This window comes from Strigops habroptila, chromosome 4 (genome assembly GCF_004027225.2).
Source record: "Strigops habroptila isolate Jane chromosome 4, bStrHab1.2.pri, whole genome shotgun sequence".
NCBI lineage: Eukaryota > Metazoa > Chordata > Aves > Psittaciformes > Psittacidae > Strigops > Strigops habroptila.
The window spans coordinates 24,814,192-24,838,783 of NC_046358.1; the positions used below are offsets into that span (position 1 = coordinate 24,814,192).

The window sequence follows — 24,592 nt, forward strand, 5'->3', positions numbered from 1 at the left end:
CCGGCCGGACGCGGCTCAGCCAATGGCGGCGGCGGGGCGAGGGAGGGGGCGGGGCCGGGCCGGGAGTGCGGGGCTGGGGCGAGCTCGGCCGCCGCCTCCCCACCCGCGGGCAGCGGCGTCCGGCGCGAGGGGCTGGGGCTCCGCACCGCTCGCAGCAGGCGAGGCAGGAGCCGCCGCCGCGCGGGAGGTAAGGCGGGGCCGTGCCCAGGCCCCCTCCCCTGGCTGAGCCGCTCACTTCCCAGCCTGGGCCACCCCCCCCGCACCTATCCCGGCGGGACCCAGGCCCTTCCCCTCAGCCTTCCTGGGGGGCCTCGCCCCGGCGCGGTTCGCTCCGTCGCACGGGAGACGCCGCTCCTTCCGGACACCGCTTTCCCCCGCCGCTCCGGGACACGCTCCGTGGGCCCAGGCCTCGCCGCCCTCCTCCGCCCCGCGGCCCCGGTCTCCTCCCTCGTCCGTGGCCTGGCGACCCGGGCGGCCGCTGCCCCACGCGCGGGGCGCCTACGCGCCACGCCCCTTGTGCGGGGCCGCGCCCCCCCCTTCCCCCGGGGAGCGGCCGCCTCCGTGGCGGGGGCGCGGGGCCGGCCCCCGCTGGCGCTCCGCGGCCGCGCCGCAGGAGGCTGGCGGGCGCTCCCGGCCCGCCGCCGGCCCGCTCCGCCGTGGGTGGATCGGACTCGTTTCAACCCGGTCTGCGCGGGTTGGAAGCGAGCGAGGCGATGACATTCGCGTGTTCACGCGCGTTTCCCTTGTCCCACCACCCCCACCCCGCCCCCCCGAGAGGCTGATCAGAAACCGGAGTAAAACAAGTGGCTTAAAACTGCTTTCCCCGTGATGTAATGCCTTTTTTTATATGTGACACATCTTGAATACTCCCCACTCCTACTTCCTCAGCTTTCCAGAGAGCCTCCTGTACCTCCAGCGCTCGGGGTCTGGCTGAGGAGTGTGCTTGCTGGTACGTGGCTCCTCAAGAGTCCTCCCCTGGCAGGAAAAGAGTGCTCTGGTTTCTTTCCCTTTCTCACCCCGTCTGCAACCTGCTTTAGTAAAGGGGTTAAAGCTTTGGAGGAAAAAGGTGGGTTTTAAAGTTAGAATAATGTAAACTGTTTATCTGCAGGGGTGTTACTCCTGAAACAGGAGTTTCAGCCTCCCCCTGTTACTACAGCAGCTGCTGAAGTGGATCTTCTCCTGAACCCTTCCTCTTCCTTCTTACCCAGCAGCACTCGCTTAGAGTTGCTTAAGCTGAGGTTGCGCTTTGCATTTGTCTCTAATTCTTAGCAACTTCCTAAATTTTGAACTAAAGTGGCATTTGTGTTTCTACCCAAAGGCAACATTTAGCTGCCAGGACAAGCTCAGTTCTTCCTTTTGGAAGTTGTCCCTCACAGCTTAGTTCAAAGCTCCTCTTCTTCCAAGCTTGGTATCTGCTCTTTTGGGTGGACTTGTCCTTGGAACTTAATCATGAGATAAAGTTGAAAGCAAATTGCCTTTGTCCGTTCTAAGAGCATGTAACATAAATACCTGTCTCTTTCGGTGACAGCTTTGTTCTGTGGAAATTGCTGCTAATGTCTCACAAGTGTTTTCTGCTTTCAGTTGTTGTAAGCTTGTAACTATAAAAGGAAATAAAGCATTTTGTAGGTGAGTAAACAGCTGTAGCATTCTGCATGTCTGCTATCTGGTTCCTGGTATAAAATAGTAAGCCAGTGTACAAGTTGTTGGAAGGAATAGCATGATGGGCACAACAGAGAGAGTGTTTCCTGATAATTTTGCTCAGTTAAGTAACTTAACATGGTAGAGATTCAAGCATGCCAGCTTGCACTTCAGTAGAGCTCTCAGTTACATTTAGCAGGCTGGATTGAAGTATATGTTGAAGTACAGTTGAAGATACATCCTTGGCATGGTGAACCTAGAAAAAATTTAGGGTGTTGGGGGAAGAAATGAAATCATTTGTAGTCTCTTTGTTACTGTTCTCAGACATGGCCTGATCTGTAGCTGAAGTCAGAGGAGTCTTGAAATAGGCTTCTAATTTGAGTAGGGCACGTGATTTAAAAATAAGCCATATTATGCCTCTCTGTATGGAAGAATGTACATCTTGACAGTGTTTTTATTGTAATAAATAGAATGTACTTAGACACATCTGCTGTATCAAAAGTATTACATACTTTCTCATGGTGGTGCTGATTATCTAGTTGATGTATTTGGTAGTTTCAGCAAATGAGTGTTCGAGTGGTTGCTCTTTGAAAGAAAGAGGCAGTTTAAGGGTATTGGAGATCTCGGGAGATCTCTGTCTTTACTACCAGGATATCATAGTGCTCAGGGCTTGTTAAAGGACACGTCATGATGCCAGTGGCTTAAGCATTGAGTGTTTTTGGAGGCCTGGGCTGTTCTGTTAGGTCTCTTCATGCTGATGACTGAAGTTGGAGTGACTTGCTTCATTCTCAATCAGGAGTTATATTTATAAAGTGACATTAATATTTCCTAAATTAAAAACATACTTAGAAACATGCAGATAAAAGCAGTACATTAGGTTTTCTAATTAATTCTGCTTGAAAGGAATTTGGGGGGAAAAGTCTGGGAGTCTTCAGGAGGAGCTAAACCCAAGCAAAGAAATGAAATGACAAAAACTGGCAAAGTAGTAAAGTTTGACAGCTTCTTTTCTGTGAAGAGTAAATATTCTTTTTCTTTTCTGGTCAAATAGTTGTCTGAGAAGCTGGTTCAAGAGGTGCAAGGGAGTTGTAATGATTAAGAAAGAGTTTGAGTTGTTCCCTGGGGGGCAGTTAGTAAGCTGTCTTGCCTAGAATATCAGTGAGGTGTTTATAGTAAGAAGCACTCCTTCTGCCTAAGAAAGCTTTAATGGAAAGTGGGGGGACGTGGGGACAATCCTATAGTTATTAATAAAATAGCTCAGAATCAGCAAGCTGGTAAAAATGATAGTAATTATGAAATATGTACTTTTCTTTCCGATGTTGTGGATGTAGCCATTTTTCTTTGCCCTTCGGCATTTTCTGTTACCTTCAAATTAATAATTTCTTACCAGAAGTTTATATTTAATTTATGAGGCAGTCTTGTATTTAGTATCTAACTAGGTTCAACTGCGGGCGGCGTGGGGGGAGAAGAATGTCAAACTGACAGTACTTACTTATTTTTTTGGGAGATCAGGAGTATCTTGAGCATCCCAAGTCAGAATATTGTCAAGATGTGTTCTCTTTGATTCTAATTATAACACTAAATGTCTTCTGAAATTTGCTTCCCAACACATAGCTAAATTAGTTGGTGTTTTTTCTAACTGAATCAAATAAACATTTAGCTGATTTTGGTAACTTCTTTTGATATTATTCTGCAGTGTGGCTTCTTCCCAATATCACAGCAATATTTATATATCATCATTCTTTCCTTAACCTGAAACCAGAATGGGATTAATAAAGTTTGTTCTTTGCAGGGTAGATGCATACACTGTATACAGCACTGGTTCAATCTTCTCTCTTTTCTAGATGGTTTAGACTTGTGTTGATGTTGACAAACCTGTGATGGCACAGCTTTTTTTTATAGAGAATAGGGGACAATTAGTTTAATTCTGGCCATCCTTTGCCAGCTAACTTATTAGAGACACTTTACCTTCCTAGAGCTGGTTTTATATGTCTAATAATGCTTTAACCAAGACTACTAAGCATAAAATACGAGAGGACCTCTCAAATCTAAATAAAGTACGGTAGGAGTTCTTCATCATTCCATAAAAATGCCCCATTAGTGTTGTCTGGCCTTGGTCTTGTATATTTGGAGCTAGACTTTGAAGAGGCTTGCCTGTGTAGGAATTAAAAGGCAAGTTCACTGCCCAGGAGTGTTTTAACATTGCTTTACATTCTTGCTCTTGCCCTTCCTCTGCTGTAACCTTCTTTGCTCCCATTTTCTGTTTTTAGCTGCTCTGCCCTACATTGGTTCTTGCCTGTATCTCTTCCACCAAATGACTATTCCAGTTGCTTCATCTATCCCTGTCTGTCCTTTACCACTTCCCATACTGTTCAGCAATCTGCTAATGCTTTTTCTTCCTTTGAAGCAAGGAAGAATTAGAAACAAAGTCTTGCATTTCAATCTGGGATCTGTTACCAGGCTAGAGCAGCAGATCTGTCAGCTGCAGGGAGGATTCCACCTGTCTTTCTAGCCTGGGCTGAAGCATGCAGAGATGGGAATGACTGTGCTTGAGATCAGTTTTATCTCCAGTGAGTGCATGCAAACAGGTGTGTACATGCTCTGAAGCTGGACACAGCTAAGTAATATATAAGGCATGCTTCTGAGACTGTAGCTGCTAATATCCTATTATGAATCAAAATACAATGTAACCTCTAATTTGAGAGGTTTCTTTTACTTTACAGGATTTTTTGATCCCAAAGTGAAAGGCTGTTAATTTATTTATTAGAGGATGACAGAGTAGTATCTACTTCCTGTTTTGTTTTATTCTTTGATATCTTCCCAATATCTCTGATGGAATTGGCTGACCTGTCCTGGAAGTGCCTGAAAAGCAGTGCTTGAACCACTATGGTTTTCAGCCAGTGTGTTTTAATGTAGGTCAAAATTGTCCTTGTGGTTGAAAATGGACTATAAACTGTATCCATTCTAGTAAGTTGCTTTTCAGTCATTTCTGTTAAGAGTGTAAGCAACCTGCATCGAAAGGAGGGAAGTCCATCTCCGGGGCTCTTGTTTTAGCTGTCTGATTCTAGCCTTTTGTGTGTGGATCAATTGTCTTCAATGCTTTATAGCACTAATGGCCAAAGCTTTCATGCAGTATTGTTTTAGTGGAGTAGGAAGAGGAGGTGACATATGGGTTTCTGCTTCCGTGGAACCTGTGTTGACTGTTCAGTACCTCTCCTGTGCTGGGTCTTGCTCAGTGTGCCCATTCTGATGATGATTTAAGGGAATGTGATTTACTTTGTGGGGGGGAGACAGTGGCAACCAAGCATGAGGCACAGGCTGTTTCCTGCCGCTTCCAGGCCTTCTGAGGGTTTGGATTAATTGTCTGCTCTTGGAGCCATTTGGTTATTTTTATTTGATGACAAAGTTTACAGTTGTAGCCACCATAAAAACTTCAAGTACTGAGAGAAGGAGCTTTTGAGTTTAAGAACTTTTGTATGGAAATATTTGATGACGACTACTGAAAGATCTAGTTTAGCAGATTTTGCTTCTGGGTAATTCAGGTGAACAGTATCTCGGCATCTGCAATTACACGAATTGTGAATCTGTATGTATACTCTCTCCCATTGTGCAAGTCATCAATGAGGATGGTAAACAGTGTTGGTACCAGTATTAATCCCTGTGGTTACACCACTGTGACCATCTGCACCTGTGAACAGCATCCAGTACTCTTCCATCAAGGTTACAAGGTCAGTCAGGCATGACTTCTTCTCCGTCTGTCCATGCTGACTGGCCCCAGTCACCTTGCCCTTCATATGTTTGGGAGTGGCTTCCAAGTTTACTTGCTTCAACAGCTTCCCTCCACTCAGTGCTGGTGCGGCCACACCTGGAGTACCGTGTCCAGTTCTTCCAGTGTGAGATTCTGTGAGATTAAGTTTGCTTAAATGTTTCCTATCCTGATCCTCTTTCACTGAGGATAAGTCTTCCTTACACCAGGTCTTAGGGCCTGGGATTCCTGAAGGCAGATCTTGCCAGTGAAGAAGGCATAGAGTACCAAAATTCCACCCCTCCCCCCCGTGTCCTTTGTCACCAGGTCCCCTGCCTTCATTCAGCAGCAGGCTCACACTTTGCCTAGTCTTAGCTTCATTTAGCTCCTGATGTACCTGTAGAAGCCATTCTTACTGTCTCTGTTGTTGTACTTCATGTCCCTTGTCAGTTTCAACTCCAAATGGGCTTTGGCTTTCCTGACCACATCCCTGCATACTCAAACAGTGCCTTGCTTCCTCCTGACTCACCTGGCCCTGCTTCCACCTCTTCTGTTTGAGTTTTGTCAGGAGCATCTTGTTCATTCATGCAGGCCTCCCTACCACCTTTGCTTAACATAGGGAGGCACATAGGGATGAACCATTCCTGAGCTTGAAAGAAGTCATCGTTGAAGGTCTTACCTCTTAAAAATGGAGTAGTAGCAGAATAGCTTTCTTTCCATTGTTCAGTTTTCAATTACGTATGCTAAGGGGTGAAAGTAGTAGGCCACTAGAGCATATTTTGTGAAACTAAGAACAGATGCCTGAGGTAGCAAATACTGAGTTACCATCTTGCATCAATCTCTGGTTCCAGGAAGCTATATAGGATTTGTTGGAGCATTTGTTGCTACTTCCCCCTTCCCCCCCCCCCCCCCCAAAAGCAATTTATCATTTTGAAAACTATAACCAAAGGTTAAAGTGTTCAGGCATATATATGACTTCATTCCATTTTTGATACCTGTATAGACAACACCTCAGTGTTTGTCAAAACAGTTCTGGTTTAGTACTTTGACAAACACTATACCTTATTCTGGTTTTAAAATTTCTTTTCTGGACTTGGTCTTTAGCTGGGATATAATGAATAGTTACCAGTTTGCTTTTCCATTGACTATTGATGGAGTGGAATGGAATAGAGGTTGATACCAGTGTTCACAAAGTTGGTTGTCTTAATCTTTCAAATCCAGTGATAAAATGTTTGGATCTTCCAGTCTTTGCTGGTGCCCTGCCTCTATTTACGGGTTAAGTTATTCAGTTCTGCTAATTGAATCCTTGATACAAAACCATTTCTTTATAGAAATGCATAGGTTGTTTCTTGTTGAACATGTTACTTGGAAATAGCTACCGGTATGTGTCTAAAAAAGCCTGTGACCCATTTGTCCAATTTTCAGGTTTTTACATAAATAAAACTGACTTATCAACATAGGCTCTCAACCTTCTGGGTCAATACTCCTTTGACTTGAGCAGGCTCCGGGTGGTCTGTGAGCTAACAGGTGGCATGGCCTAGAATTAAGGAACTTGATGAGACCAATACATTTCAATGGTCTTTTTTGTGGTACACTGTTGCTAACCTCTAAGCCAGCAGCACCTTTTATAACTACTATGGCTCACTGTAGAGGGTAATACCGCCTCGGTTTGGATATTCCTGGTGTGTCTTAATGTTTGGAGGCTGTTATATATGTATCTCTGATATCGCAACTGGATAGTCTTTTGGAAACTGTCTTCTCAAAATAAAGTAGGCCTCAGCAGGAAGTTGAGCTGTGTATGGGTGAATTTTTCCTTGAGGAACTTTGCATGTTGGAATAGTATTTTTAGACTTGCAGAAAGTAGCAAAGGTTGGCTAGTAAAGAAGTAAAAATGGCTGTCTACTTTGGGTGACCATGTACAATGTTTAATCTTCCCCTTTGCTAAAGAGAGTTGCATTGATAGCATATTAATTTATTAACTCTCCTTAAAATAGAGACGCATCCATTCCCACTGGAGTATGCTGCACCTGATTCTGTCAGTCAGGAGCAAGTAAAATGGATGTTGTCAGACCAATTTGGGAGGCTTCATGTGCAGATACAGTGAAGACTGATATAACTGTAAAGCTTAGAGTTGCAGAAAATGACTGTTGGGTTTTCATGTAGCTGTCAGATTCGGGTGGCTATCTGTTCTCTGCCCCTTTTTCTAAAATTCAGCATTCAAGCAGTTTATTTCTCACTTTGTTCCCAGCTGATGCTTGGGAACAATAGTGAGCTCTCTAAGAGTTCATGAAATTACAATTTTTGCATTTCTCACTGCTGTATTAAAAAAAATAGAATTCCTGCTTTCAAGACAATGACAGATAATGTTGTGATTTCCTTCTGTCACCATAGGATGCATGGCTTGTGCAGCCTGTTTCTCTGGCTCATTAAATCTTTGAATCCGTGCCTTAAGATAAAAAACTGTCCCATTCACTTTGGTTTTGGGCATTTAGACTAAAATGAAACGATAGCCTAATGCGATAACTGCTTGCTTTGTTTTGTGGTGTCTTCTAGTTGGTCTCTGCAACTGATGTTTGCAAAGTTTTTGGCTGTTCACTAGTAAGTGGTGGCTATAGTCTTAAAGGTACAGTGTATGTCTACTTTGAAGGTGGGAAGTTAGTGTAGTGATGCAGCTTGTGTTTGTTTTACCAGGGTTTTACTGTTGTACTCAAAGAAAGCAAAATTCTGTGCAACTTTGAGGAACATTTTACCTTCTGTAAAAATACAACTTTATCTTTTCCAGAAAACTCTGAAACGCCAGATCAGGTTAAGAACAAAAGCTGGTTTGAGCACATTTCTGCAGACTTCTACCCTGACAGTATGGGACATGTTGGCCTAAGGCATAGGATATGAGCAGTCTAGTTCTGGAAAGTACTGCTGCTCCCAGAATGCATTTTTCTCTGATGAATAGAGATTTACCGGTATCCTCTGCAGCAAGATGTCAGGAGCAGCTTCTCTATGGTAGTAGTCGTGGTGTTTGTACTCAGTTCTGTCCTTTGTGCTCTCTAAGGAAGAATTACTTGCTCTGAGTGGAAGTCATCTCTATCTAGAAATTTGCCAGGCTACTAGATAGTGGTTCTATTTGTGGAAGCAGGAAACTCAGCTGCAAGAACTGGGATACAGAATATTAACAGTAACAGCCAGTCTTGTGAGGAGTCATGCTGCTAGCCCTCCTCTGGGTTTTAGTGCATGGCCTTCCGTGGGGCCAGAGGGATAGGCTGGTGACATAGCTAATAGTTTGCATCAAAATAAGGCAGAGCAGGAGAACTGATTTTCAGCAGGCATGTTGACAGTGCATTAGTATACTTGAGGCAGTCAGCTTGTGAAAAGATGCTGTTCAATCTTTCTCCCTTAATATACAGAAGAGGACTTTGTTCAGAAAGTGGTGTGGCCTTCCTGGATCTGTTCTGGGACTGGAGGGGGCAATGCATTTATTCTGTAATGTGTGTGCTGAAATAAATGTTCAAAATATTTCTGCTTGAGTCTGTTTTGTCACCTGCAAACATGTTAAAAAAATTCTTACCAAGCAGTTCTACCATAGCTCTTCTGAGTTGAGGATTAAAATTCTGAGAAGCTGGTGGCAATTTACAGTGTCTGTGGTCTGTATACATTTGGTTATTACTTTATCAAACATCTGAAAGCTCAGGGGTGAAGCCAAGTAACACTTAATACTGCTGCATCTTTCATGTTCCTGAGAGCCCAGTAAATGCCAGCTTTCCTATTTCAAGTGTCACTAGTTTGAGTAAAGATGGAGGAGACTAAGGGCTCAAGTTGCCAACTATGAATGCCAGACTATAAAAAGGGGCTTGGAGGAACCTGCCTCTTCACTTTCAAGGTCTAGAGTAAAAAGAAAACTGCCAGTATTTAACCTGAAACTTGTAGTCACACTTTCTAGAATAGTCACCATTTTAACCACTAGTTAGGGAGTGGGCTTAAGGCAAGTGGATTTGGATTTCCAACAGTTGTTAAGCTCTCAATAACGTCACTTACCAGGCATTCATAGCAGAAGTTCTTAACTTTTTTTTTTTTTTCTTCTGCAGTGTGCATAGCACTTAAATATTGTCAGAAGTTCCTCTCCACACTGTCAAAATAGTATTCTTTGGGGATTTAAAATGCTGAGTGCTTGGTTTGCTATGTGTGTTTTTCAAGGACACTAAAATTACAGTATGTTGAAATGTAATCATAACTGGGCTTTAGGGCTGTGATCTCTTTAGTGAGAGTTCCCCAGCAAAAAAAAGCCCCTAAGCATTAGCACCTGTTAGGGGGCAGGTCTTTAATAATCTTATTGGGAAAGATTTTTCCTTTGAGCTATTAAATGCTTTGGAGGTGCACTTCTTACCACTTGCATTGCAGTAAATCTGTGCGCTGCTACAGTTTATGTTGGCAATCATTGTATGACCTTACCATATAACAGAGTTCAGTTTCCCTCAAATTTCACATGGGTGCATATGGAATGAATGACCAGAGGGATTTCTTTTATATATACAGCTAGCAGATGTCAGTCTGCACCCAGAGCAGGAAGGCAGGCAGGTGTGTTATCTGGGTGTAAAAAAGTGCAGCATGGTCTCACAGCAGTGGAGTGTCACTCCAGACTTCTGGTTTGGTTTTTTTTTTCCTTCCTGCTACCATGAACTCAGTCTTCTTTCAACATGAGCAATCTGGTGTCCTTCAGAATTGTGCAGGGCGCATGATATCACTTAAGAGCAAGCACATTAACTGGTGTAGATACTCTCACATGTCCTAGAAAGGTTAAGAAAAGGCACACAAATACCTATTGGAGTTATCCATACTGTTACCTTTTTCACCCTAGTTTGTACTGTGGTTCCTGGCCACAGCTCAGAAGTCCTTGGCATTGTATAGACATGTCTGTACCATTCAGATGTGCTTTCTTCATTGTGCTCTGATAGTGATCCTTAAGCACTGCTGGTAAAGGTGAAGTGCCAGCAGTACCATCTCTGAGTATACCTTTAGGGAGTTCATCTGCTGTGGGCAGAAGCTTGGTGAAACAGTTGTGCTTCATTCAGCTAGAGAAAATTACAGCAGTTATTTTGAAACTGCTTAGATTCTCTTCTGTAAGGACAGGGTATTCCAGGAAACAACACAAAACTGTAGCTGAATTTAGCTATTTATAACTTCAAGTACAATTTAATTATGTACACTGGGTAGTGTCAATTCAGTATCCAAATATAGGTCCTTAAGATTTTCCTTTTTTTTTTTTTTTTTTTTTTTTTTTTGTTCCAGCAGTGGTATTGAAACATTCAGCCAATTTAAGTTGTTACAAGACATGAATGTATAATGAAACTCATTTTGAGGGTAAGCCTCACATATCCTGCCATATAGAATAAAACAGGCCTTGAAGCTTGTAGAAACTTGTTTTCTGCTGTGGATAGCATCTTTCCTTCCTTCTTTTCATGAGAGAGACTTGCAAGATGTTTTTTGTCACTTAATGTATTACAAGGACTGTGTGGGTAGGAAGTCCTTTCAAATAAAAAGGGATGTGGCATATCTGGTGTACAGCTACATCTGTATTACCTGGCTGCTTGCTGGAGAAACTTCATGTGGATTGGAACTAGGTATCTTAAGGTCCTTTCCAACCCTAACCATTCTATGATTATTAGAAGGGTGCAGGGACTGTGGCAATCACTTTTATAGGATCTCTTGCCTATGCTGTGATCAGAGATGTGGGTTGTCAGTATGATGGTCCTACATAATTACCTGATTGGAAAGGAGCAACCTAGCAGGCAATAGTAAATCATATTGGAGCTGAAATATGTGTAGGAAGCAGAGGGCAGGGGAAGGTGTTAAGACAAAAAATAAACAGAACTGATAGAATTTTTCAGTGTGTAGAAATAATCATGGGCCCAATTGCTACTAGGCTGCTTGAGGGCATTCCACTTAGGTGGAATTATTGTTGCAATTAAACAGTAGTCCTTGGCATTAAGCATCTTCAGCTTTAAATCTCTTCCTTAGAGACAGTCCAGTTAATTGGAATATATGTTATTGCCTAGTTTTGTATTATTTATGCCATTGACTATAACACAATTAAAAAGGACTTTAAAAAAAAAAAAAATCTATGCAGTGATAGCCAAGAATTTTTTTTTTTCTGTTCAGTTTCTTCTGCACTAGCTGTTACATGAAGCAGCAGATGCAGTGATACGTATCCAGTCTTTTCTGTGCATCTTGGAGAATTTATGTACAAAATACGTAGGTGATGCTACACACACACTTTATTTTTTTCAGTAACATGTAGAGGAATAGGTTAAGTTCTTGTTAGAAGTTCTTCCACTGCTTTAAAGAGGTGCTGCCTCTTTTCTGGTGGTTAAATTTATTATGATTCTTAGTGACTTAGAAGGCGCGGTGAGGGCTAACCCATGTGAAATGTACAATTTGGGTTAAAAAATAAATCCTATTGAAGTGTGTACACTTAGGGTGTCATCATCATAAAGTTTTTGGTTGCATGCAAGGTTTTGTCAAAATTTCAAAGCACATCAGTGGTTTTGAAAGGGGACTGAACTTCTCCTCTTAGTCATTCACTTTGGGGCAATGTATTGAGTGATGTACTGTTTTGTTGCACCTCTATTACACAGTATTGCTGAATTTCAGCTCTTACTCATCCCTTCGTAGTCATCAGCGGTGACTGATTTTCTTACTGTTGTAACTTTAGTCTGTCTCTAAGCAAAATACAGGGAAACAGTGATAAAAGGTCCTAGTTGTTGATCGTGTAAGTCATGTAAGTTTTACATAAAGTAGTCATAGTGACTATCCTGTATTTACCCTGTAAAATAAGTTCACCGTGAGCATGCTAGCATGGCTCAAGAAGTCACTGTCTGAAAACTGACTAAAGTGATCTTGAGCGTTGTTAGCAATGGTAAGTAGGATAGGTTGTGTTAAGCCATCACAGGAGCTAATTTGGAAATTTATGGAATTTTTGGATCTTTACAGATCGGTTAAAGTACATGCAGGGGTAGCATATAGTTTTTAGTTCATGTCTTAGCATATGAACGTTTGGAATTAAAGATAGTGTAGTATGTTATTTCCTGATGTATGTGTACAGAGTAATAGGTAAAACCAAAGTAACTTTCTAACTGTAAGTCCTGCACAGCTGTGACATACTGGCTAATGAAGATTTGGGGCCGTACTAGCATTTCTGTATTTATGGTTATACCATTTGGGGATATTTTCTTCTGTGAGCATTGGGAGTGTAGCTTTTAACAACAACTAATATAATTCCTTTTGTAGACCAAACCTTTTTAAAGTTCCTTGTATATGTTGAGGGGGTTGTTTTGGGGATTACACAGTCATAGTAAACAGATCCTCCAGCATGAAACATGTAAGCAGTGTTCTCACAAAAAATCAAAATGTATTTTACATCTGGCTTTATTGAAACACAAGTCAATTGTGCGACTGTCCTATGCCTTTTGTAATTCTACAGCCCTGTTGTAGAATTAAGTAGAAGCAGCATCCTGTTCAAAAACATATGCTTTGCGTGAACTGGATTTTTCTGAATAAGTACAAATGCAAAAATGTTATCTCACAATGGTTTTTGATGTACTTATAGAATCACAGAATCATAGAATAGTAAGGGTTGGAAAGGACCTTAAGATCATCTAGTTCCAACCCCCCTGCCATGGGCAGGGACACCTTGCCCTAAACCACGTGGTCCAAGGCTCTGTCCAACCTGGCCTTGAACACCGCCAGGGATGGAGCATCCACAACCTCCCTGGGCAACCCATTCCAGTGCCTCACCACCCTCACAGTAAAGAACTTCTTCCTTATATCTAATCTAAACTTCTCCTGTTTAAGTTTGAACCCATAAGTTTGAACTTAGTTGACAACTGTTTTTAAAGTAGTGACAAATGCATATACTGTAACTGTATTTCAGACCATCCTGTAGGAAAAGAAATAAAGCATTCATTTTGAAGCATTAAGAATATAGTCATATATTTCTAATGATTTTTTTTTTTTTTTTTTTTTTGCCAGTAAGTTCTTTTCATTAGTGCAAACTTGGGATATGTTTTCAGTTTCAGGGTTTTGTGTGGGTTTGTTTTGTTTTGTTTGCTTTTTGGGTTTTGTTTTGTTTGGGGCTTTTTTGGGTGTGGAGGTTTTGGGGTTTTGTTTTGGTTTTGTGTTTTATTCTTCCTTTTTTGGTTGTTTTTACTCTTTCAGTGTTTTAAGAATTTATTCTTAATAAATTTTAGGTAATTGAAGTTTTGATATAATACTGTACCTACTTTAAGGAACAGTGAAGCTTAAAACCGTTGGCTTGGAAGACTTCTTGATGAAAATAGATGTTTGGGAGAACCAAGTAGCCCAGCAAGTGGAGACAAGTAAAAGGTAGCTGCCTCCTAAAGGGGATAAAATACATCTGCTGTCTGGTTGTGAAAGAAGAGAAAATGTTGTGGGGAGAAAACACCTGAATCAAAAAACCTGAGGCTTGCAGAGAGCTTATTTCAGGAAGAGTGTTCTTGATAAGAAGTGATGGGGACAACTTACTTCATTTGCCTTCCCTGAGAGGTGCAGAAACTACAGATGGATCGTGTGGCTAAATTGGGTCTTTGAAAGGAAAATAAAACTGAATTTCTGTATTAAGTGGGAAAAGCTGACCTGAGTAATTTCACAACCTTATGAAGAAGGAAAGCTTACTACTTTGCAGCTGGGAGTGCAAGAAGCTGGGTGAACATACTGCAGAAAAATCCCTTCGTGTTTTTCCTGTAGCTCTCTAAGTACCTGCTCTTGGTTGCTGTCACTGTTACTTTTCCTCTGGTAAAAGACATGATGGGGAGAGAAGAGAAATAAAGATGGCTATGATGAAGATGAAAACTGTAGACCTTGAAAAGAAACAGAGCAGAGCAACTTCTGTTGTCGCTGTTCCTCCAGCAGATGGTGGATGCTGCTCAGTGCTGTTCTTTAGAGATGGGAAGATACTAGGGGATGTGGCAAGTCTTTTTTAATCAAGAAAACTGAATCTGGGGAGCAGACATTAGAAAAGGAGGGAGGAATGATAAGCAGAATCTAGTAAGATGGAGCTAGAAGAAAACTGTAACCGATACATGCGACCAATACCAGTATCTGTCTCTTCCTGCCAAACATGTGTATCTGGAGCTATCGGCTGTTGCCCAGAATGCTGATGGCATTCTTGACTTGATGATCAGATGAAAAATCTACACATGGCAGTCATTTTATATAGGAGGGAGTTTACATTTTCTTAACTAGCGGAAGGAAACTGCATTTGGGGGGTGCAAGTTGTTTTGGGAGAACAGAAGAACCTAGGGCACTCTGTATTAGTTGAGCCATGAACTGGACTGATTCAGAGTATAGCATCTTGCCATAAGGAGCAAGTGTATCAAAGGTAGCTCTTGAAGAAGGAAATAGTGTGAGTATGGCTAAGGAAGTTCTTGAGAAATATAAATTTACATTGTAAGCAGAATGCAGTTCTAAGTGGATACAGTATGGGCTTTTCTATCATTAATCTTACTAGTGTATCCTGTAGGTAATTTTTGTCAGCGTTGTCATTGGTGTTATGGCTATACTTCAGATCCCATTTAAAAAAAAAAAGATTGCCTTGTTACAAGCCCTCTATAATCACCAGAGTTCCCACTTCCAAAAGAGCTTACAATTTAAACAGAAGAACAGAAACATGCTGGAGAAGGAAACTACACACAGTGGACTGCAATGACATAATACAATGTCATTGTATGTAGTGGGGCTTTTGGGGCAAGTTTCTAGAGGAAATGAAGAAATGGAAGAAAAGGAAAGTGCGCGGTGGTGGGAGAGGAGAATTAATAGTGAGAAGGAGTAGAGTGCAGCAGAGGTGAGAGGTTGAGAGCTGGGGGAAAGGGACTGAATCCATAACTAGTCATTTATTTAGTAGGAACACCTAGATTAATACCTTAGGAGTGAAGTGAGTGTTAATGTGGTTTCCAAGTGACATGGCGTAGGTGGTTTTCACAAGCAAACATAATGTTCATTGTAAATGCATAAGCTGAATTTTGCTTAAAGATCACAGATCTCTTCCTCCACCCACGCTGTTCTTACACTTCTTGATATCATGCTTTCTATTTGCTATAAAATGTATTTATCTTTTTACCTGCAGTCATAAGGTTGATGTTTAGGAGGGGGGGAAAAAAAAAAACCAACAAAAAACCCACACCAAACTTGGAACAGTGGAAGCAAAAGATCACATTCCTGGTAAACACTGGTCATATCGAGTATAAAACTGTGTTCTACATATGGATTAGAGAACTCCTGTCAGTTGCCTGTAAGCATTAAGCTTGTCCCTTAAGACCCCAGCTGTTCAACATATGTTGGTACAAGAGGTAATACGCTTCCCTCTCAAAGTAGAGGGGCAAATGACTTAGTCTAGGCAAACAAACTAGAAAAAAAAATTGCAAGCCTGGTTTGTGTGCCTGGTACTTACCTGTCCTCCCTCTCGATGCAGCCCAGGAACATATCTCACAACCACCTGCTATGCTTACCTCTCCATGCACTTTGCGTGGCTTGAGAATTTGCTCGTCTTCTCCTTGCCTGCCCTTGTTGAGCCATGTCTGTCCTTCTGATACTGGTTCTAGATCTGCACTCCTCACCTTCTGTGCTAGTGTATGCCAAGATGATGCGTGGGGTGGGAGTTATTATGTAATGGAACATAATGTAATTAGCATCTACAGGGATCTGAATTAAGAAGATACAATGTTAAGATACTGCACTGGAAATACACAGAGTCCTTGAAGCAAAGTTAAACTTCAATGGATAATTCTTGCTGTGGGAATTCTTAACTTGGTTGTTATTGTAAAAGCTCAGCAAATTTTTGAGAAGCTGGTTTACTATTCTGTAAAGTAAAAAGTAATAGCTGAAGCAAGTAAGGCTTCTGTCTGCTGGGCAGTTCTTCACGCTTCACCCATCAACTTATTGGATGTTTTTAATCAATTCTGACAGTGGGAGAACTCAAAAGTAAGTTGGTGGGCTTGCTACAGGAAAAACTGTGTTGGGAAGAGTTTATCTGCTGGTTGGCCTGTTCTTTAGCCAGTCAACATGTGCGCTGACGGTTTTGCCCAACATGCACAGTTAAATCGAAACCTTCAAAAGAAGATGCTGCCTGGCTAGTAAGGTCATGTGGTGAGGGAACTGAAAACTATGTAGAGTCCTGGAAGAGATGAGAAGGGTAACTGAGAGCTCTGTGGGGATTCTGGGACCATTAGAAAAGGCCTGTGTGTGTAAGAAAGGGAGATGCACATCCGGAAGAAATCAGGCTCCATATAATCTGCATCGTGTAGGATAAATAATTTAAAACTAACTCAGTTAAATACTTAAAAACTAATATAGTGTTTGCTTAGCACAATTACTATATTCACAGTTTTGTAACAAAGATTGCAAGCTTGTATTTTTACCCAGTGAGTGAGAGGTAGGCGTTTTTATAGTGTCTCATGATAGATTTTTATGTTTTTTTCCCCTCTATCAAACTTAACTGCAGCTCTACGTAATGCCACAGTAAACTTCTTGGTGGTGATGCGAATCTGAGAAGTGGGGAGAGGGACGGGGAGGTGTTAATGATTAAATGGATTATTATTTTCTGAAGCATTGTTTGGTAAGATCCATATTTTATCGTGTGAGCTTGGCATTGCTTCTGTAAGGAAATGTGGTCCTGTGATGTAGTCAGGTTCTTTTAACACCAGAAGTATAGCTTGCTTAAATAAAATGTTTAAGCAGTCATGGGTTTTTAAAAAACAAAACAATACCACATGCACTTGGTGGTAGTTCTTTAGTACTCTTGGGATTTTTGTACAGACACCCCGTGGTTACCTTCTAAAACTGTTAGGTGAACATGCTCACTTTTAAAAGCTGTAAGTCAAGAGGAGGCATATTTTACAGCTCATTAAAATATTATTTGTGTGTGATGCAGAAACAAGTTCAAAGTCTGACACAACACAACTGCTCTTTGATAGCATTAGAGGGGGAAGATGGATCATTTACACCCCTCACTGCCAGTTTTGGAGTGATTCTTTTTGCCAAGCCAGCTGATACACTATATTTGGAAATGTGGCTGTGTTATGTATTACGAAGCTTATTCATCATTGCTGTCAGTGTACTCTCTCTCTGCAGAATGCTTTCAGGAATTTTCAACAGAGTTCGTTTGAAAGGAAACATAGCATAGTACTTAAAAAATATTCACCAGAAGACAACCAGAAAAGCAGACTTGCAAAAAACCCCCCAAAACGTGTATTGCTGCTGCTTCAGATATTTATGAAGTCTGCAGTTCATCTCAGTCCTGAAGGATTTTTTGGTGTAATTTTCTCCACATGTCATGCAGCTACATTTTAAATTGCCACTTCTGTTGTCATGCATGTACTGGCAAAACAGCCTGTCTTTCTCATTGCTGTGTTGAGAAACAGACTCACACTTCATTTATTTCGAAACAATAGCTTGTCACTTGCAAAAAAGATGCTTTGTATCTGAAATTTTATTACAAATTAAAAAATACTGTTTTCTCTGAAGTTATCTATCTTTTTAGGAATTCCCAGGATTTCTTTAGAATTGAAATTGTACTCTAAACTGTTTCATGAACTGTAATTTTAATTACAAAAAGCAGTTTCACTTAGGAACCACACTTACTTTCTCCATATTGGATCTCATCATTGAAAGTCATCATTTGCTGTTTAAATATGGCCGAGCATTGCTCAGCTAAACTGGTTTTTGCCAAATGTGAAATTATATTACGTTGTATGTTAGTTTTCAGAAATTTTGAGGAAAACTTTCATGATCTATTTTTCAATCATATATTATATAAAATATAACGTGATTGTTTTCATGCTACCCCTGGCAGTGTTCAAGGCCAGGCTGGATGGGGCTTTGAGCAATCTGGTCTGGTGGAAGGGGTCCCTGCCCATGGCAGCGGGGTTGGAACTAGATGATCTTTAAGGTCCCTTTCAATCCAAACCATCCTGTGATTCTATACATAGCTCTACTGGGTTGGTATTTGGAATACGTTTTCTAGACAGCTATGTATAGCAGCAATTCCTTTTAAATTGTGGCTTTCACTAAACAATACAGCTGTCAGACACAGATTTTAAATAGTTATATCTGTAACTGAGCAGTGAATGGAGATAAGTAACATAGGAAGTACATTTCTGATTGGATTTTAAAAAGTACGGTTTTGATCAAGATAGATGATTCCTTAAAAGGAAATACTTCCGTGCCAAGATATCTCAAGATATCAGTCTGCTTGGTTTTGCTTTTTTGTGCAGGAGACTTGCTGATTTAATCATGCATGCAGCATATTTTCTCTATAGAAATTCTGATGACTAAGAAGCAATAGTTTAGACAAGATACGTGCATCAAAGGAGAGAACAAAGATACTTCCAGAGCTTATTTCATGTTCATCTACTGGTAGCATCCTCCTGAAAAAAAAAAATATGCATTTCTGATTACGGCACCATCAATCCAATGAGTTGTGTTCACTGAACTTGGTATGTTTGCTGCATGTTACCTGAGCAATAGGAGATGTGACATCTTGTGTAGCCTTGAAATTCTTTCTTGGGCAGATTTTGGCTAGAGATACGAGGGTTTTTTGCCTCTAAAACAATATTCACCTGTGATATTCATGGAAATAAGCATTGTTTGAATTTTTTTTTTTTTTTTGGTCATATTTAGGAAACTGAAGTTCATATACTCTAAAATGCCCCAAGATTTCACAGTCTCCATGTACTCAGGGGTAGTCCTGTTCCTTCTGCTGTGTTCAGTGTCAGAAAATGAAAGAATTTGGTTTGTTTGCCTTCTTTTTTGAAAACACCTTATGGTTTTGCTTTAGATTTCCCCCCCCCTTCCCCTTTTGATACAAGGTGTTGTCTTTTCAGTTGGTTTTAAGCTCCTTTAACTTTCAGTTAATAAGTTAACCATGTTAACCTTGACTTGCATTGTGATCATTCAGGGTTACTCTTTAAAATAAGCCTTGGGTTTGGCAGTTTGTTGTTCACTCTAATTTTAATGGAAGATGAAAGCAGCCAGATTATGTACCTTTCCCACCAGATTTTTTTTTTTTTACATATAGCATTTGTATTTAAACAATCTGCCATGTACACTTAACATGGGTTGCAATTGTTTCAGCCTTGGTCACTGTGGAGAAGCAGCTTTTCAGCTGCTGGTCGATACATTCCAGTATTAATACCAGCTGCCAAAGAACAAAAACTTTTTGATAGGAGTATGACAGGAAACATTTCATTTTAGGTACGCTACACTGACTAAGGATCAGAGGATCCCTTTTATATGTACAGAGTGCTCAGAACACCTGGAATCCAAAGTACTTCTGCGCAGTGTTTTTTAGGATTTTTATGGATTTTACTGTGCAGTGTGATAATTTAAAGCTGCTATGGCTGAGGTGATCTTGATGACTCAGGCAGCTGAAATCCATCAGGTGTCCAAAGCTACCTGAATATGTCTGACTCTCCTCTCACTGTGAAGTAAATGGACATAGAACCTTCTATACTGTACAGGAAGATGCTGTATACCAGGAAGACCACATAGGCTGCCTATACAGATGTGAAAACATTGGTTGCAGTAATATGTAGAATCATAGAAGAATGTAAATGGGAAGGGATCTCTGGAGATTGAGAGACTCAGTTTTCTTTAACTTCAAAGTTAGATCAGGTCGCTTAGAGCCTTGCCCAGTAAAATTTTTTAGTTCTCCAAGGTTGCTTGGAGATGCTGTTACATCTCCATCCTGTTCAGTGCTCAACCACCTTCACGGTGAGGAGTTTCTTTGTATTTATTTGGGGTTTTCCTTGCAGCATCGTGTAATTGTTGCCTGTTGCCTGTTAATAAAGTTCGTGTTGCCTTTTCTGTGCTTGCCTGAGAAGAATCTGCCTGCAACCTTTGTATAACTCCCTGTTATGTAGGTGACGAAAGTAGTGGGCTCCTTTTCTTCTCCAGACTGAACAAATCCAATTCCCTCATTGTCTTTCATCTCACGTGTCAGGCCTTTTGCTGTTTTAATGGCCTTCCTCTGGATGTGCTCCAGTTTGCAAGCACCTCCTGTTCTGTATGGCCCCAAACTGTACAGTACTCTAAATGTGGCCTCACTGCTGCCAAGCTGCCACGGTTTAAGCTGAACCCACGACACAAGCAGAAGGGAATAATTATTTCCCTTGACCTGCTGCTTATCATCTTGCTTATACAGCTCAAATTACAGTTAGTTTTCATTGTTTTAAGGGTGCGCTGCTAGCCTGTGCTCAACTTGCTGTCTGCTAGAGTCTCCAAGTCCTTTTCTGCGGAGCTGCTGCCTGTCCAGTCTGCAGCTGTAAAGCTGAATAGGACTTTTCTTTCCCAAATGCAGAACACTTTATATTTGCCTTTTATAAAGTTCCTGTTGGCCTCTTCCTCCAGTTTGCTGAGGTCCCTCTGAATGATGGCCCTGCCTTCAACATGTTGACTGCTTTCCCTGGTTTATATCACCTGTAGATTTACTGAGAATGCTGTCTGTCCTAGCATCTAAATCTGAAGGAAATGTTTCCCAGCACTGACCACTGTGGAATACTGCATCTAACCAGTTGGCATTAAGACTTACAATTATTGACCACAACTCTTTGAACCTCATGGTCCAAGGAATTTTTTTTTGCCCTCTTTGTTGTCCACCTATTCAGTCCATGTCTCCTCAGTTTGTCAACCAGGATGCTATGGAAGATAGCGTTAAAAGCATTGCTTAAGTGAAAGCAACTGGCAACCATTGATTCCCCCTGGTCCCAGAGCCACTTATTTCTTCAGAAGGCAGGCAGGTTGGTTGTACAGTTTGCATTTAGAAGTCTGATCCCAGTCACATTCATGTCCATTATGCCTGGAAATAGCTTCCCTTTAGGACGCATTCTGCATTTTGTACAGCAAATGAGGTGAGACTGACTACTATGTAGTTTCCTGGATCCTTTATCTTCTCCTACCGCTACCTGGCTTTTCTCTTGGGTTTCATTTGTTTGTTTCTAAGTTACCTGTTTTCCTGTCAAAGGCGATCACCGTGACTTTTCAAAGATGATAGCCAGCAGCCTTCAATTGACATCAGCTGGCTTTCTCACTACCTTGGATGTTTCCCATCTGGGTCTTACCTATTTATACAATAGGTCCAGCTTACCTGAATAGTCTTTTAACTTGATAGCTCTTCTCCCTCGACCTTTGCTACCAAATGCAGACACCTGGGAAGCCTGATAGCAGACCTTGCTGGGAGAGACCATGCCCAAGGATTGGGTACCTCAACTTTTTCTGTACCTTTCATCACTAGGTTGATTTCCAATTCAGCAGCTGAACTACACTTTCCCCATTCTCTCCTCTGCTCATGGTGTACCTGTTGAATTGTTTCTTCTTACATTTCACATATTTCTTTAGTATCAACTCCAGACAAGCTTTGGCCTCCCTAATTCAGTCTCTTCTTGCCCAGACAGTGCATCTATATTCTCCAGTTGCTTGTCCCCACTTCCACTTTACATATGTTTGTTTCGTCTGAGCTCAGTCAGTGAGGAGTCCCACACACAGTCAGCTGCTCTCCTGCTATGCCTGCTGATTTTCTTGTGTGTTGGAAGGATTGTTTTTATGCTCAGAGAAGAGAGTTCAGGAAAATGACTGGGTGTCATGGGCTCCTTGTAGCTTCCCAGGGCATTCTGGTTACCGTTTCCTCAACAAGCCCCTGCTCTACTGTTGTGAGTCCAGAGTCTTAGTCTGCTTCTTTCTTTCCTTTCCTTCCTGAAGTTCTTGCACTACCATTTCACAGTTACTGCATCCAAGGCTGCTGTTGGCTGTCATATGCATGAGTAGTTCTTCCGTATTCATGAGTACCAGATCCTGTGCAACCCCAATCCCAGAAGCTTGTTCAGTGCCAGCATCTAAAATTGTTCCCAGTGCATGTGAAAAACTCATTGGATATTTCACGCCCTGCTGTGTTGCCCTTCTGGTAGATGTGTCATTTAAGAAAACAAAGGACTCCGAATATTGGAAAACCTGCTTAGGATGATGTTCCATTTATTGTGGTAACTGAAAATAAGTTTTCCTTAACTAGTATTGAAGAAGCTGCTGCAAAGACATATATAGTGTTTTGATTTTATTTTGAAATGGAATACTAAATTTTCTATTCATTTTGAATTACTAGTTTAGTGCAGTCACAAATACTAATTCAGCTGATGTCTGGGGTGCATCTGATGGGGTAAAATAATCTGGTTATATAACATGGATACTTTGTTATCCATAATATTTGTTCACAGCTAATGAATTTGGAAGTGATCTGGATGTTTTCTTTTTTTTTACCTTTAAGATTTCTGCTTTTTAAATACCCTGAAGTAATTAATGTGCAACTACATGAAATACTGCTTCAGATCGCACTGTATGGTTGTCTTACATTCAAGCCGTGCAATATTTGCACTTATATATGAGCCAGAAACAACTCTTCATGCCTTATTTTTTTTTTTTTTTTTTTTAAGAGACTAATAAGAGAAGATCTTGTCCATTCATCATTATTGTATTTTGTTTCTTGGTAATTGGTGACAGTGTGCTGCTTAATCTGTTTTAGTTGGAAGATGGGGAAGAAGAGCCGAGTAAAAACTCAGAAGTCAGGCACAGGAGCCACAGCGACAGTATCTCCAAAGGAAATGTTGAATCTAATTAGTGAGTTATTGCAAAGTAAGTTTGGTTTTTATGCCTCTCTGGGAAAAAGAATGGTGTGCAGACCACTCAAAAGTGTTCTCTTGTTGAAGTCAGTGAAATCTATTCATTTCCTGAAAGTGGCCAAGCTTGCTGTTTCAGCTTGCTTAAGATAGTATAGTATGTATCTCTGTTAGTATCTACCATTACTAGTTTATTTATATGTGTATATATTGGATGTACATATTCCTGGCAGCTTTTGGCTTTGTATCTAAATGCAAACATTAAATACTGGGTGAGATTAGATTTTAAAAAAACCCTAGATAACTTGACATTGAAGCTTTGTCAATAACGTTTTTCGTCTAAACCCCGAGAATTGCACTGTTTCTGTTTATGAACAGTTCTTTGAACTGATATCAGATTAGATAAATTAACTGTGGAAAGCAGCAGTACAACTCAGTACAATTGCACTGATATTCTTGTTGCTTAAATAAAAATTTTGTTGTTGTTGCTGCTGTTTGGAAACTTTTTGTCGTGCTTAGTTCTTGGGTATAGACCAAAGGTTGATTCACTTGTTGAGGAACTTGGAACTCATCCATTATTTTTAGTAAATATGAAAAGCAGAGCATAATTTCATATGATGATGCTAAAATATTGTTCACTCTTTCTCCTGTCATCAGTGACTGCTAAGCTACACTTCTTGTTGAAATACAAGTCCAAATTTTTATATCGTGGACACATCTAAATGTTGCCTTAGAAAAATTTTTCTTTAGCATTGCTCACAAAGAGGAGTCAAGGAGTTGGCAGGGCTGTTTGCTTATGATACGATTGGCCTCTGCTTTGCTACCAAAAATAAAACATAGATCTAACTTTCTAAGCAAAGACAAGTATCAGATGTTCTTTTTGCAAGCTGCAATATTTCATTCAATGCAAGGTAATCTTCAGCTGTCCTCTTAGATTTATCCGGCTTAGATCAAGATATCCACACACTGGCATTTAGTATATTGTCAGAGACACTGTGGGTATAATCTAAAGCTAAAGCTTGGCTAAGTGTTCCTTTGCTTGTCCTTCCAGTACACACGCATCTATGAAAACAGTATTGGCTAGGCAGGTCAAGTGTATGTACCAGCAGATTTCTCAATTACTTAAGGTAAGCTCTGTGCTATTATCATCTGCTTTCATTACAGCAAGAACGATGGCAAACAGGCTAATGTAAACAGAGTGCTTTGCTTGGATTGTTGAAAACATAGACCTTTTTTGTTTGTTTGTTTATCTGAGAGACTACTTAATGGTCTAGTTGTTTACCCATTTTTCTTCTTAGCTTTTAGGCATTTGATATTTCTACATTTGAAAGAATATTGAAAAAGTGCTTGAAGCAAGTTGTACTGTGAAAATTTCAAAAGCCTCTATGTCTCTATCCCATGTTAAAGAACAAGATGGTTGTAACAATGGGGACTATTGTGTTTACAATTTAAACATATATGAAGGACAGGTAGTACTAAGGTTCAGTTAAAGTTTCTGTGAAACCATGACCTTTTATCTGATGTGAAAATATATATATACACTTTA

General features: G+C 40.8%; 1 protein-coding gene across 6 annotated transcripts in view; it reads left to right on the forward strand.

Annotated features, from left to right (window-relative positions):
- Positions 1-2: 2 nt before the first annotated feature.
- Positions 3-24,592, forward strand: part of SETD3 (SET domain containing 3, actin histidine methyltransferase) — a 62,360-nt gene continuing 37,770 nt past the window's right edge. For 2 of the 6 annotated variants that reach the window (XM_030482256.1, XM_030482262.1), the window contains exons 1-2: positions 11,533-11,572; positions 22,953-23,062. In XM_030482256.1, the coding sequence (XP_030338116.1) occupies positions 11,553-11,572; positions 22,953-23,062 (130 nt within the window). In that variant the 5' untranslated portion in view covers positions 11,533-11,552. Of the gene's footprint in view, positions 188-888; positions 1,067-1,962; positions 2,025-11,532; positions 11,573-22,952; positions 23,063-24,592 lie in introns of those variants that run through there. The other 4 variants (XM_030482258.1, XM_030482257.1, XM_030482260.1 and 1 more) reach the window with 4 other exon arrangements.